The following is a 19,896-nucleotide window of genomic DNA, read 5'->3' as shown; positions in this document are numbered from 1 at the left end:
AATAGTGCATGGATAGCCTTATGGAGGCTTATAGAGTGCTCCTGCGGGCTGAGGGAGCAAAACTGACCCAAAAAAAGGCCCGTTTTTTGCTCATTTCTGCCCTCCCCAGCCCCCAGGAGCTCTCTGAAAGCCTCCTAAAAGCTATGCATGGCTATTTTGGTGAAGGGGGGGGGGTTTCGGGATGCCCAAAATGCTGCATTCAGTGTATAAGACGCACCCAGATTTTTAGCCTCTTTTTTGAGGGAAAAAGGTGTGTCTTATACTCTGAAAAATATGGTATATTAGACTGCCATTGATATTTTTTAAAAAAATATTTTGATATTTTAAAAATTCATTCGATTTTTAAAACACGAGGCTACTTCAGTAAGTACAAAACCCTGAAATGGTTATAGCATTGGAAAGTTTAATTCTTCAGAGCACATGAACTCCTAATATGATACGTTCAGCTTAATTATCAATCACAGTTGATGACTAAGCGTTAGGTGCGAATCCATCCGGCTCTGTCTTAAGAGAAGTCGGTTGTACATTGCGAGGCTAAAGAGGTTGTCACGTAGGCCCAGCAAGAAAAAAAGGATGGCTTGAAGGTCCGGATGTTTCCTATTTATATGTTTGTTTTGCATCTGCTTATTCTGCCACCCCGTCATTTTTTGCTATGAAGGATTTCCCCAGATTCTGGGCAAAGATTTAATCGAATGGGGGAGAGAAGCTACAATAGCATGCAAAAGCCAGATTAGACCAGCTGGCTGCATCTTTATTGCTTTCTGAAGTTGCACATTTGCAATATTTATGACCTGCTGCCGGCACTAAAAGCTTCTACTTGATTTCCTCCAAGCTTCAGAGAAAATTGTTTTATAAACTGCAGACGATACTGTAAATTCAGACTCATTTTGCAACTCTCTTTTGTTCTCGGGTTGCTTACAAAGCTTAAAATTGGTTGAGTTAAAGCTTAGGATACGAAATTCTCATGTCCTCAACCCCAACCACCCAAACCATAATATAGCTTATTTTAGAGCAGGGATCTTTAACACAACGCCCGGGGGCTGGATGTGGCCTGCAGGGTGCTTAGATCTGGCCCGTGGGGACCCCCTGGACACAGTGAAGGACCAATCCACAGTGCCTCTGCCAGCGAAAATGGATCTAGGGAGGGCTGCATGCGCTGCAGGAGGACATCACGGAACTTGCGAGGACCACGGGTGGCACTTCTAAGCTCTGTTTTTGCTGGAAGAGGGTTGCAGGAGGTCATTGCAGCCGAAACGGAGTTCAGGAACCCATTTTCACTGGCAGAGTGCTCGGGCCACCACAGGCACCCCCGAAATGATTGCCAGCGAGCTGGCCATGCCCATCCTGGCCACACCCACCCTGGCCCCCGTCAGGGGAAATTTCACCCTGAACTAATGAGGTCTTAGACCGACGACTTTTCCAAACAGCATATCTTCAACAAAGCGAAAATAAAAACCCGAGAACATGTTCTAATGAAAACAAACTTTTAATACAAAAATAAGAAAATAGAAATAAAACAAACCTATCTAATTGTTACATTTTAGCAAGAGCAGTTTGTCACCCACCTTCTTGGCAGACGAACAAAGGACAAAAGGAAGGAAGTCTCTGGAATGTGTGATGTATTATAAACGAGTTAAGCATGCGCAGTAAATCATTGCTGATAAGGCCTATGACCTGCCTATGACCTGCGCAGTAAGTCTTCAGCTCGGCTAGCAAACAATTAACGCAGTGACTCTCCCAAGGTCAAACACAAGGTGTTTTGACACAAGGTGCCCTCAATGAAATCGAGTTTGACACCCCTATTTTAGACTCTGTGTGTGTGTTTACCTTTATTTTTATTTTATTTTATTTGCACATATTTTTAATACAGAGAGACATACATGACATAGACATATGTTTTATATTTCTATGTGTATTTTTTGTTTTTTTCGGTCGTTTTATATGTTATCTACCTTTTGTAAAGACTTCTACCTCTAGGGAGTTATAAAAAAAACCTACACATAAATCTTTGCGTGAGAAAAAACAAAACCACAGGGAGTGGTTTTGCAACACTATTGCTACATGCAAAATGTGTGCAATGTTTATATTCCTACCTGAGGAGGACTCAAATTACACTTGGTTGGATTTCTGGTTGGATTACTTGAAGAAGAAACGAAGACGTTGGAGGTAAACCACGCCACTAAAACCCCAGACACTCGCAACACAAGCTACTCCAAATTCCTGAGCAGAATGAACATGATAAGCTTGTATTAAAGTCTCTATCCAAACTGGGTCTATCAAGAAAGATGAATTGGAAGTCTCTATTCAAACAAGTAAATAAAAATGGCAAGAGCAGAATAAATTAAAAAAAAAACAGGAAGGCCCCCTCTGCAATGGAGCACGGGTAGTCCTCAACTTACGACCATAATTGAGTCCAACAGTTACGTTGCTAAATCAGAAATGTCTAAGTGATGTTTGCTTCCTTTTACATGCTCCAGTGGGAAAGTGAATCACTACAGTGATTAATTTAGTAACCAGGTTGTTAAGTGAATCTGTTTTCCCCACTGGCTTGTTAGAAGGTTGCAAAAGGAATCACATGACCCCGGGACACTGCAACCATCATAAATATGAGTCGGTTGTCAAGCATCCAGTGGTGGGATGCTGCCGGTTTAACAACCTGTTCAATGAGCGCACGCTTTGCCTAAAGCATTTGCACTGAAAATGTAGCATTTAGAAGCTCAACTGCTTACCTTCCAAGTCAGTAACGGTAAGTAAAACAGCTGGGGGAGGGAATCAGCTGTGCCACGCGATTGAGATAAGCTAGAAAGCAGGAGATAAAGGATAGGATAGGGCAGGAGCAAGTGGGCGGGGCCAACTGATCATCAGAGCTGTTAAGTAATTAAGCTCCCCGTTAGAAGAGCGAGTATGCAGAGAAGCGTAATGAGAGTGATATGGAATAACACGTACGAACCAGCATACAGAGATACTGAATAGTATAAAAATATAGTAGTTTACTATGTAGAAATATAGAGGTATTTAGAGTCTGGTTAACAGTCCAAGTCATACACGGTTCAGTAATTCAATTATCAAAATAGTCAGTCTAATACACAAAGTATAGCTAAACAGTAGCAAACCACAATACCTCAAAATACACCGATCAACGTCTAACAAAACAGAGAGCTAACAGCCATTCTGGCTCCCTCTTATGGCTGCTTGAGGTAATAAACCAATTACATCTCTTAAGCATTTAAAGTAACAGTAAAATAATCATAGCTTATATACATTGCCAAGCCTAGGGTTACATCCCTAACATTCTCCCCTCTTGGGTTGTCAATGTATTTACACACAACTTCACATTCTCAATCCATAAACATCACAACATTGTTTATGTTTGACCGTACCTTGTGCTTTGGTAAAATGATCAGCAACATTCTCTTCAGACATACAATATTCCAGTGTAATTTTACAACTAACACTTTGCTGTACATTCGTATTTATTATTATTATTATTTCTTTGGATTTCTAAACCGCCCCCTCTCCCAGAAAGGGACTCGGGGCGGTGTACAGTCAGATAAAATGCAGATAAAATACAATAATATAAAACCATTAAATACTAAACATTTAGATGGAGGAGATAAGACTGTACAAGAAATAAATATACTATGGAAACCCTAAAAAACATCCCCAATTAAAATACCCAAACCCAATTAAAATATATCCCCGGGAGGCAAAACTAAGTCAGTATGCTTTGACCTTGTCTTTACAGCAATACTTGTTGCCATCTGGATCACTGCTCGGTTGTCCTCATATACAACAATAGGCTCACGAACATTAATTCCCATATCTATCAGTAGTTGCTTGTAACAAATTAAATCGGTACATAACAAAGATAAACATGAAAATTCGGCCTCCATTGTAGACAAACTTATATGCTTTTGACGAATAGACCGCCATCCAACCAACGCCTTTCCTAAGAATATCGCGATACCTGATGTAAATTTACGTGTGGAAACCTCAGTTGCAAAACTTGCATCAGCGTATGTAGTTAATATCAGCTCATCCTTAGGCTCTAAGTATAATGTATAGTGTATTGTCTGTTTCAGATACCTTAATACACGTTTTGCTGCTTGCCAATGCCGTTCAGTGGGTTCGGCATTAAACCTTGCCAATTGATTAACGCTATATAAAATATCTGATCTAGACCAATTGCTAAGATAAGATAAACTACCAATTAGGGATTGATAAATATTCTTATCAAACACTGGGCTTTTGTTATCATCATTGCTAAATTCCGGACTCATAGGAGTTTTAGCAGTTTTACACAGTTCCATCTTGTAATTCCTAAGTAACTGATTGATCGTATCAGCCTGTGATATTTTATATCCTCCCCTAATCTTATCTATCTTCAATCCAAGATATTTCTTTATTTCACCAAGATGTTTTATTTTAAACCTCTTTTTTAATAGTGTAATAATTTCAATGGCCTTCTGCTCTGTTTTAGTAATTAATGCTATATCGTCTGTAAACAATAACAATAATGAAGTCATACCATCACTTTCTAGCTTAAATAAACAAGAATCAGTAATCCAGCTTTAAACCCTATCCTTGCTAATTCCTTCACTATGCATTGATTCCACTCGTAGCCTGACTGTTTTAAACCATACAGGCTCTTTTTTAATTTCCAACAATCAGTGTTGCTATCAGTGTTTAATCCTTCAGCTTTCTTTAAATAAATAGTGTGTTGCAACGGTGCATGAAGATATGCTGTTTCAACATCTAAATGATTTATTACATATCCATGCTTAGCTGCCCAAACTAATGATGCACGCAATGTTATGGCTTTTAAACTTGGTGCAAACACTTCATCATAATCAGTTGCAGACTGGTTGAAACCTTGTGCTACCAATCTAGCTTTATGGGTAACTGTCCCTACACTTGATTTAATCTTATAAATCCATTTACACCCTATCGCCTTTTCACCTGGTGGTAATTTCATATTCTCATATACCTCCAGATCTTGTAAAGATTTTAGTTCTCTGTTCATTGCTGCTTTCCAAACTATTTGCTCCTCTTTAGGATACATTGATAGTTCATTATACGTTGCAGGAACTTTATCTATTCGACATGCAACAGATGCCTGATACCTATCAGGTGGCCGCGTTACACGGGTTGACCTTCTGGGTAACTCAGGGCTCACTATTGGACTCTCTTGTTGCGTCTGTTCCTGTTCTTCTAACTCATCCTGACTTTTCACTTCATCCTGACTTTGCACTTCCTCCTTAATCTTTATATCTGGTTTCTCTGTTTTACCACTAGGAAAAACCTGGGTTTCAATCACTACATCGTTGTTTATTTCCACTTTATCCCAACCAACATGCTCTAAAAACTTCGCATTTGCACTGTGATAGATCTTAATTGTCCCTAGTTCCCAGAACCTATAAGATCTATGGTTTGAGTTATAACCAACAAAAATTAATTCCCTTGCACGAGTTTGTCCCTTTAATCTGATCTGTGCTAGAATATGGACCCATGCAGGAACTCCAAACATGTGCAAGTAGCTCAAATCAGGTTTCCTACCATGCCAACGAGTAAATGGTACCTCTCCAGTAGAAGCATTTACAATGTTGTTCAGTAAATGATTAGCACACATCATGGGTTCACCCTATAATGTTTCAGGCAATCCTGAATCAGCTAACATGGTTCTAGTCATAACTTGTAACGTTTGCCCCCTTCGTTCTACAAACAAATTATGTTGAGGTCTATAAGGAGCAGAATGCTTATGCTCAATACCAGCTGTTTTTAACATAGTTTGGAACTTATAATTTGTAAACTCCGTCCCATTATCAGTAACTACAGTAATAACCTTGGCTTTTATCTTTCTTTCTGCAAATCTCAGCCAATTAAAAAATTGTTGAAATGTGTCTGTCTTGTCTTTCATTAAATAGCAGAAACCATATCTTGAAGCCATGATATAAAACCCAATTTGGGAGGTGCCTGTTATGTTTTGTGTATCATGGACTGGGTTTTATAGGTCGAATTAGATCAGCAAAAACAACTTCTAAAAGTTCTTTCGTTTTAAACCCATTATATCGGTTTGCTGGTGTAACCCTGCTCTTTTCCTTACTACATACATTACAATTTAAATACTTACTGCAAGGTTTTAATTTCACTCCCTCTGACAACTTTACAGTTTGTTGCAGCGTTTTAAAATTAATGTGCCCCATACGCCTATGTAGCTGATGTATGCATTCATCATGTGCCTTCACATTGTCATACACTGAATTGGTAGTATGGTCATCAGTTATAATATATAAACCATTTGTTAATTTTGCAGTAATCCTATTATCTTCCTTTTCTATAATACATTTATCTCCCCTAAAGGTTACTACGTAGCCAATATTAACTACAGCTCTTACTGATAACAAATTAAATTTCAGTTTAGGTATATACAACATGGATAACTGCTCATTTACAAATGAACACCTTGCCATACCTTCACCAGATGCTTTCACCCTCCATCCATTTGCCAAAGATACATGTTGCTTGCTGGCAGACATTTTTATAAAACAATTCTTATTTCTAGTAATGCACTGTGATGCTCCACTATCAACAACCCATGAATCATGGCTTATTGGTGCATTTCTAGAGATAGTTAAAGTAGACATACCTAAGTTGACATTATCATTTTTCTTAGCCTTTCTAGTATTTTGTCTTTTTGCATTTTTACAGAATCTAGCTATATACCCCTTTGCCCCACAAGAAAAACATTTTCTAACAGTATAGGCAGTTGAAGGTGACTCTTCATGTTGTGGTGGTTTCACTCTCAGTTGCTCTCTTTCCAACCTTCTTCTGGACTCTTCCAACAGGCGTGCAGTTATGTCAGTCAATGTTAGTTCATTTCGGGTTAGGACCTTGAGGGACGATACAAAATCATCATAACTCTCATCCAGTGATGACAGAATGATGTAAATAAGTTCCTTTTCATGTAGCTCTTGGAAAACTCCTTTCATAAAGTTTAATGAGCCAACATATCTCCACCCTTAAGAAGACGTGCCCTAAACAGTTTGCGGGTAAGATGTATATGTGCACCTACAGTGTCATGTACATATATCTTCTTCAAATTCTCCCAACATCTTGCTGCAGAATTCTCCCCACGAATATGAACTAACTGTTGGTCAGTCAACGTTAGACCAATCATACACAATGCTCGTTCGTTGCATCTTTGAAACTCTGCTATCTTCTTGGCATCATCCTCATCATCTGGATTCCAAGAAGTCACGTCCGGTGGATTCTGTACAGCATCCCACAATCCTTCAGTACGCAGGAGTAAGCTGCACTTCACTGACCAGGAAACATAGTTTGTTCCATCCAACTGGGTTATCAGTGATAAATTTGCTGATGGTGCGTGTGCCATCTTCTCCATAATAGTAAACACTTATAAATAAACAGCTATCTGTATACGCTATTGCATATCAACACCAACTCTCTTTTCAGCTACTTCTGGTACACTCTGGGCCCATAAGGTACACTGGGCCCATAACCAGTGTTAAGTAATTAAGCTCCCCGTTAGAATAGCGAGTAGGCAGAGAAGCGTAATGAGAGTGATATGGAATAACACGCACAAACCAACATACAGAGACACTGAATAGTATAAAAATATAGTAGTTTACTATGTAGAAATATAGAGGTATTTAGAGTCTGGTTAACAGTCCAAGTCATACACGGTTCAGTAATTCAATTATCAAAATAGTCAGTCTAATACACAAAGTATAGCTAAACAGTAGCAAACCACAATACCTCAAAATACACTGATCAACGTCTAACAAAACAGAGAGCTAACAGTCATTCTGGCTCCCTCTTATGGCTGCTTGAGGTAATAAACCAATTACATCTCTTAAGCATTTAAAGTAACAGTAAAATAATCATAGCTTACATACATTGCCAAGCCAAGCCTAGGGTTACATTTATTTATTATTTATTTATTTTATTGAACTTATTAGTCGCCCCCTCTCCCCACAGGGACTCGGGGCGACGTACAGAGCAATAATCAAGATAGCACCATATATCGTGCAGAGGAGGTAAAAATAAGTCCATAAATAAGCATACTTACAAAATTTAAAACCCCAAAAATATTAAACTCTAAAAACTTTAAAAAACAAAATTTCCCATTATAAAATCCATTATACATCCCTAACAAGAGCTACCGGTTCGGGCAAACCAGTCCGAACTGGCTGAATACAACCTCTGCAAGCATCCAAATGTAAATTCACGTGACCACTCGATGCTACAACGGTCATAAGTATTAAAAATAGCACTTAGCAATAGCACTTAGACTTACATACCGCTTCACGGTGCTTTACAGCCCTTTCTAAGCGGTTTTAGCATAAAATGGTCATAAGTCACTTTTTTCAGTGCTGTTGTAACTTTGAACTGTCACTAAGTGAACTGTTATAAGTCTAGGACTTTCTGATCTCAATTTTATATCCTCCCTCAGGAAGGAAACACACAGAGTTACCTGAAAAACAGACATTGCCAAATTATCAGTGATATGAAGTAAAGTATATTAGAATTCCCCAAAGAAAAAGGTCATATCTTGGTGAGTGGAGATTCACTACTTAAAGGAACAGAGTCAACAATTTGTAGACTAGACAAATTCTTAAGAGAAGGGTATTATCTTCCAGGTACAAAGAAGCTTCCCAAAATGATGAAGCCCACTGATTATTATTTCTTTCTCCTCTTTCGTGCTGTGACGAATGATACAACCAAGAGCCTGAAAACAATTCCAATGGACTATGAGCAACAAGGCAGGATAATCAAAACATTAGGAGCACAGGTGGTAATCTCATCTATACTTTTCAACTGTAGGTCAACATCCAATGAGGGAACAAGAAGGTTTTAGAATTGCTAAGTCAAAGAATGGTGCTTGTCATGAGAACTTTGACTTTAACATTAAGTGGATTGCACTACTTGCTGGAAGGGCTTCCAACAAGAGATAGATGAAGACCATGGACGAAGACCAGCAAGAATATGTTTGCCAAATATCTGCTCATCAGAAAGGGTTTAAGCTAAAACGGGTAGGGCAATGTGACCAACTAATAGAATTAAACCACAAATTGGATAACAAGAAGAGAAATGGTGAAGAAAGGATTCAGAAGTACAAATGAAGAGATACAGGAAGCAAAACTATGAGAATTATAAAGGGCTCAAATAGACTTGAGCAGGGGGTGGTGGACTAGAAGACCTCGAGTTCTCTTCCAACCCTATGATTCGATGATTTAGTTAGTTGTTACTTGATCTGTTACTTGTGTGAAATGGTACATGTTTCCTGTTTGTGCAGGGGGTTGGACTAGAAGACTTCCAAGGTCCCTTCCAACTCTGTTATTCTGTTACCTACTGGACTTTCCCATATATAATTCCAAAGACTACTTGGGATGAAATTATGGGTTTTATTCATTTTGAGAATCTATAAACTGTCAGTGACGCTAGGCATCTTACAAAAAAGAGTCCATAACATCTGGAGATGACTAGTTTGGGTAAATAAACACTGCAGTAAGATGCAAGATCTGGGGATAGTGTTGCTCATAGACTGATAGTAGAAAACTTTCTCTTCTCTCGGAAAGTTTGCATTTTGCCTTATTATTTTTCTCAATAATTTGCAGGCACAGGTTTATTGCAGGAAGTGGTGTATCTTGTGAGCCAAGGAGCAGATCCTGATGAAATTGGGTTAATGAACATAGATGAGCAACTTCCTGTCTTAGAATATCCTCAGCCTGGTCTGGACATTATCAAGGTACAAATGAATCCTCTGATCGGTGTTAATTTTGGAATGATGTTGTTGGTGAGCTTTTGTTTTCAAGCTCTGTTTGATTCCTTGATGTATTGGAATAGTACATCGTTATGAATGTTATGGTTTTAATGCTTTCAGATGATACATAACTTCGTATAGAATTCAATAATTCACCCCTTCAAGTGATTCTTGGACCTAATGATTATGTACTGGTCCTCTACATCTTCTTCTGTATGAAACCCTTCAAGTACCTGAGGGCTGCTTCCATATCTCCTCAATTGTTTATTTTGAAAGCAAAGTATACCAAGGTCCTTTCACCATTCCTCAGCAGGATTGATTTCCAGATCTTCCACCATCTTTGTAGCCCTTCTTTGAATTCCAATTTCTCAATTACACTTTTGGACTTTAAATCTTGAATCCCAATGGGATCTGACCAAGATAGAATTGAGAGGAACAGTTGCTTCCAGGACTCTGCTTCAATTCATGAACCCCCAAATAGCCCTTGCTTTTTTTTAATGATTACATCACACTGCTGGCTCATGCTTAGCCTGTGGTTGACAAGGATACCCCGATACCTTTCATATACTCTTTTCCTGCCCAGTTTCAAACTTCCCACTTGGTGTAATATGGAGATTTAATAAATGTCTCCCCCAGCAGTCTCATCCAAGACACTTGCACAAATGTGTCCCTGCTGAGTGACCTGAGACAGTCCCACCTGTTTCGGTATGCAGCTCTTTTGCATGGGCTAACACTCAATCCTGTCTCCAAGCTGTTTTGCCAGATCAGAAGGGAGAAAGGATATATGTTTGGGTGGCAATAGATATGATATGATAGCTGTCAGCGTTCCACAAATCATCCAAAATTAAACCAGAGTCCAAGGCAGATCTTTCCTCAAAGTTCTAATTTATTAAGAGAGACATGTTGGTACATCTGTGGAACCCCTGAAAACTTCCCGGGGTTCCCACCCAGTTGAAAGTTCATGATCTTGTCCCCACACCCACAAGCCCATCACATGGTCCAATCTTCCTCTGCCACACTGGCATTTCCACCCATCCACTTCCGGTCAGGTGCAGAGGTGTGGAGACAAAGAATGACCTTGGGCTTCTAGAAAGGAATGTTTTATTTTGACAACAACCCACGGGCCGTATCCAGCCTATAGGCCAGCGATGGCGAACCTTTTTTGGCTCGCGTGCCACAAATGGGGGGAACGCAGGGGGGTCGTTTGCGGGCGTGCCGCACCCATAATGCAACACGCGACCCCCCCCAAGTGTGCATGCGTGCACAACGCGCGAACCGCCCCCATTTTTACATGCTTTTTTCGCCCTCCCCAGGCTCCAGAGGCTTTATAGGAGCCTGGGGAGGGCGAAAAGAGCCTCCCTCGCCCCCCGGAGGCTTCAGGGACCATCCGGAGGCTTCCCTGAAGCCTTCGGAACGCTTAAAATCACCCTCCGAGCAAACCGGAAGTGACTTCCGGGTTGCTCGGAGGGTCGTTTTAAGCGTTCCGAAGGCTTCAGGGACCGTCTGGAGGCTTCCCTGAAGCCTTCGGAGCGCTCTAAAGGATCCTCCGAGCAAACCGGACCGGCATGCGCGCTGGCCAGCTGACAAGGCAGCGCCTCGCGTGCCCTGACAAATGGCTCCGCGTGCCACTTGTGGCACGCGTGCCATAGGTTCGCCATCACTGCTATAGGCCTTGAGTTTGACACCCCTGGCTTACACCATTCGACTCCAAGAAATAGCATAATCTATTGACTTTTTGTTCATTCCCTTTTACCTCTTATTGTTTTGTGTTTTTTGCGGGGACCTGTTTGAATTATTTATTATGCTGGCCCATGTCAGCCCTGAGCCTTCATGTTCTTCCCTGCCCATTACAGGAACTGACATCTCCTCGCCTGATCAAAAGCCACCTGCCGTACCGCTTCTTGCCTTCTGACCTGCATAGCGGCGAATCCAAGGTAGCCTTCACTGGTCATCTACGTTACCTGCCCTCTGCAGGTTTTCTGAGTGAGGGAGATGGGATGGAGGGAGCATTCTGCCCAATGAATTGCTTTTCGTCTCCCTAGATCATATACATGGCCCGTAATCCCAAAGATCTGGTCGTCTCTTATTACCAGTTCCATCGCTCCCTGAGAACCATGAGCTACAGAGGAACATTTCAGGAGTTCTGTCGGAGATTTATGAACGATAAGTGTAAGAAGTTCCCCGTCTGTTTCGTTAAGCAGTTTCCTTCACTCTGTTTTGCATCATGCAGGAACCATAGGATGGTTGGCTTGGGGTATTAACTTGCCATCTAGGACAGCCTCTCTCAACCTCAGCAACTTTTAAGATAGCGTTGTTTCCCGCCAGCGGCCAGCAAAATTGGCTGCAGAGTCAGATAGTGAGGAGGTTGGGGAGGAGCATGGGCCAGTCCTGGAGGCTGGGGAAGGCTCGGACAAGGGCTCTGCAGTGACCAGTTGCCTACTGGTCTCTGGAGGCAGAGATGGGGCCGAAGCCATCTAGCAGTGACCAGTTGCCTACAGAGCTGAACAGCAGTGAGGCAGAGGAACAGCTGGAGCCTGTTTCCAGTGTGTTCATGCGCAGAGCTTCCAGAGGAAAAGAACAACTCTGAAATCAGGGTCAACATGGGAGTAAAGTCACAGGTGGAGGGTGATTGGCTCCTCTTTTATTTCCTTTGGGAGGGGCCAATCACCTTCCACCTCTGACTTTACTCCCAAGTCTACCCTGATTTCTGAATTGTTCTGTTCTTCTGGCAGCTCTGCACATGGGCACACTGGGAACAGGCTCCACCTGTTTCTCTGCCTCACTAGCTCCATAGGCACCTGATTGCTGCCAGATGGCCTCGGCGCTGTCTCTGCCTCAGATGTAGAGCCCTCATCCCCAGCCTCCGGGACTGGCCCATGTTCCTCCCCGACCTCCTCACTGTCTGACTCTGCTGCCAGCTCTGCTGGCCGCTGGCGGGCCACAACAGATAGGTGTACGGTACTTCAACTCCTAGAATTTCTAAGGCAAGGTCCCGCAACATTTCCGTTTTTCAGACCAGTGAGGTGGAGGATGGGATGGTTTGTGCAAGCGGCCAGCAAGCGTGCATGCAGCTCCATTTTCACACGCGGTGTGCACAAGTTCCTGCCGCTCACGCCGCTGGAGCACACGTGCACACACTCATCCGCTGGGTCAGGGTGCCGTTTGTACGGCACAGTTGCAAACCCCTCACAGCCCACCAGTCGACAGCAGCCCATAGGTTGGGGACCCCTGATATAAGGGATGAAAGTAGACCCTCTCTGAGATTTGAGGACATGAGTAGCCCTGAATTAGCAGGGTGACTTCTTCAGCTTCCAGAGCTAAAGGGAAGGTTGGCTGTTTGATATGGACACCTCTAGGTCCCACAGTCTCAGAGGGTTAGCCGTACGGAGAATTCTTGACAGGCAACCAAAATTGGGACTAGAAAATTACGGTAGTCATTGTGAGATAGTTAAGTGAGGCATCATGTGACTGCACCCAATTTTATGACCTTTTTGCTGGGGTGGTTAAGCAAGACATTATATGATCATGACTTGTGTTCTACCCTGCCATTGACATTGACTGTCATAAGAAACTGTGTAGGAAGGTTGCAAACAGCAATCCTGTGAATCAGGACTCTACCACTGTTCCAATTGCAAACTAAGCTTCCAAATGCTTGATGCCAAGCATCCGGATTGTGATCAGATGACTGAAGTAGCACTGCAAGAATTGTAGGTGTCAGGACTGGTCATAAACCACCAGTCCTTTAAACTTAGAACGATTGTTAAACACATGATCACAATTTGATTATCTGTGTCTTGGAGCAGATCAAAATCTGTGAGGTGGCAGCAGGGGTGGGTTCCTGCCAGTTCTAACCTCTTCTGTAGAAGAGGTTTCACAAATCTACAGGGCCGTTTGGAACCGGTTCCAGCTCCCTCCCCCTGCCCGTCCGCACATCATCAAGATGAAGAGAGAGAGGAGGAATTCTGGGAGTTGAAGTCCACAAGTCTTAAAGCTGTCAAGTTTGAACACCTCTGGGGTTTTTTCTTTCTAAAGGGTTAGGGGTGCAAGGGTCTTGTAACTTGACAGCTTTAAGACTTGCACACTTCAATGCCAGAGTTCCTGAGCCAACATGACTGGAGGAGGAATTCTGGGAGTTGAAGTCCACAAGTCTTAAAGCTGTCAAGTTTGAACACCTCTAGGGTTTTTTTTCTCTAAAGGGTTAGGTGGTGCAAGGGTCTTGTAACTTGACAGCTTTAAGACTTGCGTGCTTCAAATGCCAGAGTTTCTGAGCCAACATTTTGGTTGCTAAGCAAGAGCGTTGTTAAGTGAGTTTCACCACATTTTACAAGTTGGACATGCCCACCCAGTCACATGGCCAGCAAGCCACTCCCACCCAGTCACATGGCTGGCAAGCCACTCCCACCCGGTCATATGGCCGGCAAGCCACTCCCACAAAGCAGGCTACACCTACAGAAGACATTCTAAAAAATTTTGAAACCCACCACTGGTGGCAGGCACTGAATCACTATCAAACCCTGACATTTTTTTAATGATGCACTAATGTACAGAAGGGCAGGCTTTGATTGTGGCCCTGTGGCCACGTGTGACAGACTTTGATTCCTTCTTCAGATGCCCCAGAGAACATAATGCTTGACTGCAACCACTGTCTCCTCATTATGTTGCAACCACTGTTTATTTCCTCATTATGTTGCAACCAGTCATCTTACCCAAGAAAATCTCTCTCCATAAGAACCACTGTTGATCAAGCAATAGATCTGAGCAGGAAAGACTCTTGCAAGTCCTCTCCTGTTTCAGATAACTTCCTCCACTTCAAATTAGCAGCTGGTTTGCCCGATGGCAGGAAAAAAGTAGATTCCTTTGGGACACAAAAAGTCTGCTTTGCCCAAACTTGACCCGGACTGAAGACCTCACCCTGGAGAAGAACATCTGAATGGTCCACTTGTCTTCTAAAAGTGGACCATTCAGACTTCTTCCCCAGCGCGCGGTCTTCAATCCAGGTCAGGTTTGATGGAAGCAGACTTTTCGTGTCTCAAGGAGTCTACTTTTTTCCCCGCCATCGGGCAATTTTAGAAAGGGGGGAAAAGCCATGCTATACCCTTGCCAGTTGGCCCCAGTGATGCCCATGACACCATACCCTCCTCGGAAATCCAGGAATGATGCAAGATAGGTTTACCGTGTTGTCATTGTGGGAGTGAGGCCATTTGGAGTTATTTTCTTCGGTTGGATTTTGCTAGGGATGCACCAGTCATATTTTGAGAACAAAACAAAAAATAGAAATGCAATATAATGAGTTTTGTATTCCAGTGAAAATTTGCCCCAAAACAACAATATATTTTTTTTAAAAAAAATCTTGAATATTGGCTATTATGTTTTCTGTCTCTATAGTAGGTTATGGTTCGTGGTTTGAACATGTCCAGGAATTTTGGCAGCATCATATGGATTCCAATGTGCTCTTTCTCAAATATGAAGATATGCACAAGGTAATTATCCAAGCATATCAAAGATTTCCCCCCCAACTTGTAAGCAAGAAGTGTTCCCCCCACTTGATTCCTTTGAAGCAAGATCACAAACCTGGCAAGAGACAGAGATGTGGGTTAGGGGTGAGGGGTTTCCCCCCTCTTGGAATTTAAGCTTGGTTAATTAACATCACTTACAGTCCGGTGTTTTATTATTTTCAGTGTCAGGAGTTTGGTAAGCTGTTTGTTCCTGGGCTGTCTGAAAACTAAGTTAATAAGTTTAACATAATAAATGAAGTGTATGATTTGATAACCTCCCCCCCCTTTGTTTTAAACTTTAAACTTTAATTTCCTTCATCTTAATTTTGATTTTAGCTTTTGGGATTTGTTCTAATAGGTTATGCTTCCTCTTCTATTTTAACGTGTTCTTTATGAATGGCTATTTTGATTCATTATCATAACATACTTGCAATTTATGAAAATGCCTTTGGTTGGTTTACGAAAAGTAAAAATGCAGCAAAGGGAAGAAAATAGATTTAAAATTCTATCTACACAGAATCACAGAAAGGAGCAAGGAGCAGGAAGAACATGAGTGGTTTTTAAAAAAGAAATATTGTTCATAATTTGAGGAATATTGACAAAGTAACAGGGCTTCCTAGCAGTTGTAGCTGCATTTCATTTTTTATGTTGATTTCCATGCTGATGTACCAGTAGTCAAAATTCCAAAAAACCAGCGCAGCCCCATTCCAATCTCAGTGGAAATGTTTCTCGGTCAACACAGGGACTTTCTACCTTCTCAGTTTTGCTGTTGGGACCTTCCATTTTGAAATCCCAGCTGACCAAAGTTGGGATGAGAACTTCCAATGTTGCAACTTCAGCAGCGTAACTGAAATTAAAAGAGTACAATTCACGATGAAAACCATTGCAGGAAGTTTGGCCCATACCGTTGCTTTAAAAGCCTCGTGGTTGCAAATTATCCAGAAGCCCCCCCCCCCCCTTTCACACCTTATGGCAATATGGTGGCTTCAGTTTTAATTCTGCAGCTCTCTGTGAACTCAGGAAATGTCCTGCAGTGAGTTGGGCATGGTGAGTTGGCCACAGCAAGTTGCTGGGGCATGTTGTCTCATTCCCAACCACGTTTCCCCTCCAGTCCATGGAGAAACCTCTCTCTATGGACTTGGTCCCATGTGCCCCAAAGGTTGGGGGGGGGGGCACTGATTTAACATATATAAAGCTGCTATTGCTAAGCCTGCATCAATATTTTTTGGGGGGCAATAACTGGTAACCAGAATGTATTTTGTTTTGAACTGCCTTATTTTTGACTAATTTCTTCTCCGCGAGTCAATATCCTCTTCTTTCACAGGATCTTGCAACCCTGGTCGAACAGTTAGCGAGGTTCTTGGGCATCGCCTACGACAAAGCACAGTTGGAATCGATGGTTGAACATTGCCACCAGCTCATTGACCAGTGCTGCAATGCTGATGTCCTTTCAGTGGGCAGGGGTAGGTGTCAGACCCTTTGCAAACGTTCGCACAGGTGGGAGGTGTGTAATGGTAATCCACTTTTATGACGATTCCAGAGTGGAATGCGTAGCCGTTGTCCTTCTCCCAACGCTAATTGGTTAGAGTATTTTGAAGACAAAGAATCGGGCTATTAACCTGAACCATGGTTCAGTCAATCAGCCTGAAGCTAAAAAAAATTAAAATGAGAGGGTAGATGGGGAAAAGGTGCATTTCCTGACCATGGAAAGCTACCGTTCGGGAGGTGGGCTTAGAACTGTTTTTGTTTAATTTTGAGGGATCTAAAACACGTAGTCGTTATCACCCGAAGAATTATAATTTAGAGCTCTGAATGTATGGATTTGTTTTCTTCCCACTCAGCAACTTCATGACTTCAAGTCCCAGAACTCAATAAATCTTAAAGCTGCCACCATTGAGAAATACTTGTTGTTAGTTGGTGAAGTCATGTCCGACCCATTATGACCCCATGGAAAACGTTCCTCCAGGCCTTCCTGTCCTCTACCATCCCCGGAGTCCATTTAAGTTCACGCCTACTGCTTCGGTGACTCCATCCAGCCACCTCATTATCTCTCGTCCCGTTCTTCTTTTGCCTTCAATCTTTCCCAGCATCAGGCTCTTCTCCAGTGAGTCCTTCTCATTAGGTGGCCAAAGTATTTGAGTTTCATCTTCAGGATCTGGCCTTCTACAGAGCAGTCAGAGTTGATCTCCTCTAGGACTGACCGGTTGGATCGTCTTGCAGTTCAAGGGATTTGCAGGAGTCTTCTCCAGCACCAGAGTTCAAAGGGAAACACTAGCTTAGATTAAAAATACAGGGACAGAGGAAAATGAGCATCTAATCCAGGGTTTCTCAACTCCGGCAACTTTTAAGGTGTGTGGACTGGCTAGGGAATTCTGGGAATTGAAGTCTTAACTTGCCAAGACTGAGAAGCAATGACTTAATTACTTTGGCTGGAGATGACCAGCTGAATGTTTTATCTGCTGTTTGGTTAGAGGGCTGTCGCGAACTCATGGATGTTGGGACGTTGCTTGGCAAATTTGCACTTCTCTTCTGCTTGTAAACTTTAAAATTGTTTCTTCTCTTATTATCATATTTTTCGGAGTATAAGACGCACCAGTATTTTGAATAGGCAAATTAAAAAAAAAGTTTTTGCACTCTGCAGAACTGTTTTTCACGAAAATGGGCTCATTTCCCCCCCCCCCCAAAAGGGCATAGCTCTTAAGCGGCTTGTGGAGTGCTCCTGGAGGGTTGGGGGCCCAAAAACAAGCAAAAAACGGGGCCGTTTTTCACAAAAACAGGCCCGTTTTTTGTCAGAAAAAGGGCATGCATAGCCTTTAGGAGGCTTGTAGAGTGCTCCTGGGGGCTGGGGGGGGGAGTGGCAAAATTAAGCATAATGAATGTATAAAATTCATGCTACTGTGTCTGTGTTTCAGGTAGCTAGATCAGGAAAAAAGAAGCCATAATGAAAAAGGTAGTCTCAATTTACAACCAGTTGCTTAACAGCTGTTTGAAATTATGATAAGTCCTGAACAGGTGCTTTATTACCCATAAAGCACTTTATGGCTGTTTTAAAATGTGCCGATCCCCGTTACATGAACTGCATTTCAGGCTCTCGGCAAACAGCTCACCTTTATGACTGGTGGTGACATCCCGTGGTCGTGTGACCACAATTTCTTTATGTTATTTGCTGCTAACAAAGAAATGTGCATTTGGAAGAATGGGATTGCACAAATGACCCTGGCATTCACTTAATAGCAAGGGTACGTAGACTTATAGACCGCTTCGCAGTGCTTTACATCCCTCTCTAAGCGGTTTACAGAGTCAGCATATTGGCCCCCAACAATCTGGGCCCTCATTTTACCAACCTCAGGAAGGATGGAAGGCTGAGTCAGCCTTGAGCCGGTGGGAATCGAACTGCTGGCAATGGGCAGAATTAGCCTGCACGGCTCTCAGGGGTGGCGCAGTGGCGTTCTTAACCACAGTGGATTCGCTTAACGGGCACTGCAAAAAATGTAAAATGTGGTCCAATCACAATGGTGCCTTGGCTTTCAAAGTAAAGAATTATAATCGGAAATGCAGTCCCAATTGTGGTTGTGTGCGGACAACTGCCTGCACACTTCTTTATTGATATAGAGTGCAGTAACAGAATCTTGAAAGTCTGACCGCATTCTCCTCCCTCCTTCTTATATCAAAGTGAGTTTATCAGTTGGGCATTGTTGATGTCACCAGCTTAATCCTTTCAACCCAGTAAAGCGCCTCGATGCTCCTGAGACAAGTGCAAATTTATTCCGTGGTGAAATCTACCAGTCCTGTGGGCGTGGCTTGGTGGTGGTGGTGTCATGTGACTGGGTGGGCGTGGCTATGTAGTCATGTGATGGGGGGGTGTCAAAAGACAGAAACTCGCTTTAACAACGTCCTGCTGGAGCAGGGGGTTGGACTAGATGACCTCCAGGTCCCTTCCAGCCCTGGACTGCTGTGCTCTTTCAAGGTATCTTCTGAAGCTGTGTTTGTGGTCCTTCCTCTCTCTCCTTCCCCCCCCCCTCGTTTGTAGCACCCCACACTGCTTTTTAAAACTTTTTTTTTCCTACCTATTCGTCTGAACCGGCAGGAAAAAAATGCTTTAAAAAGTGGGGGAAAAGCTTCCGATAATTGCATGGCTCACAGCTGGCCCACGCAATCCTTGGAAGCTTTTTTTGTTTTTTTACTACCGGTTCGCAGAACCAAGGACAATCATCCCTACCAGTTCAGCCGAACTGGGCCGAACCGGGAGGATTTCGCCCCTGAATTTATTGGTGCTCCATGAAAGGTTGCAGATTTGAAATGCTTCAGCCTTGAATTATTTAAAGTTGCTCTGTTTTCCCAGAATGTGAGAACTCTTTCATAAAGGTTGAAACGTGAAACGTCAGCTGCTTTGAGAGGAAATTAAGTTTGTGCATCCGTAATATTTGTTGTTTGTTTTCCCCACTAACGTCTGTTACACCAGGTAACCAGAAAAAATCCCTAGGATGGTGTGCAGCAGGAGTAATCATGGTTCCAGGAATGTCTGTCTGGGAGCGATGTACATATAAAAGGAGGCAGAGCTTTGATCCGACATGCATGGTCTTTCTCTTGACTTTTTTGAACGCTTCCCCTGCCATA

At 42.5% G+C, this 19,896-nt stretch overlaps 1 protein-coding gene across 3 annotated transcripts in view; it reads left to right on the top strand.

The window, feature by feature from the left end:
- Positions 1–19,896, top strand: part of SULT4A1 (sulfotransferase family 4A member 1) — a 28,200-nt gene that overhangs the window by 5,023 nt on the left and 3,281 nt on the right. For 2 of the 3 annotated variants that reach the window (XM_081957491.1, XM_081957492.1), the window contains exons 2-6: positions 9,639–9,769; positions 11,638–11,718; positions 11,827–11,953; positions 15,170–15,264; positions 16,604–16,742. In XM_081957491.1, the coding sequence (XP_081813617.1) occupies positions 9,639–9,769; positions 11,638–11,718; positions 11,827–11,953; positions 15,170–15,264; positions 16,604–16,742 (573 nt within the window). Of the gene's footprint in view, positions 1–9,638; positions 9,770–11,637; positions 11,719–11,826; positions 11,954–15,169; positions 15,265–16,603; positions 16,777–19,896 lie in introns of all 3 variants that reach the window. The other variant, XR_014175730.1, reaches the window with a different exon arrangement.

The sequence above is a fragment of the Natrix helvetica genome, assembly GCF_964273705.1.
Source record: "Natrix helvetica genome assembly, chromosome: 6".
Lineage (NCBI taxonomy): Eukaryota > Metazoa > Chordata > Lepidosauria > Squamata > Natricidae > Natrix > Natrix helvetica.
The sequence above is the reverse complement of the archived record's forward strand: the minus strand, read 5'-3'. Positions and strand labels throughout refer to the sequence as shown.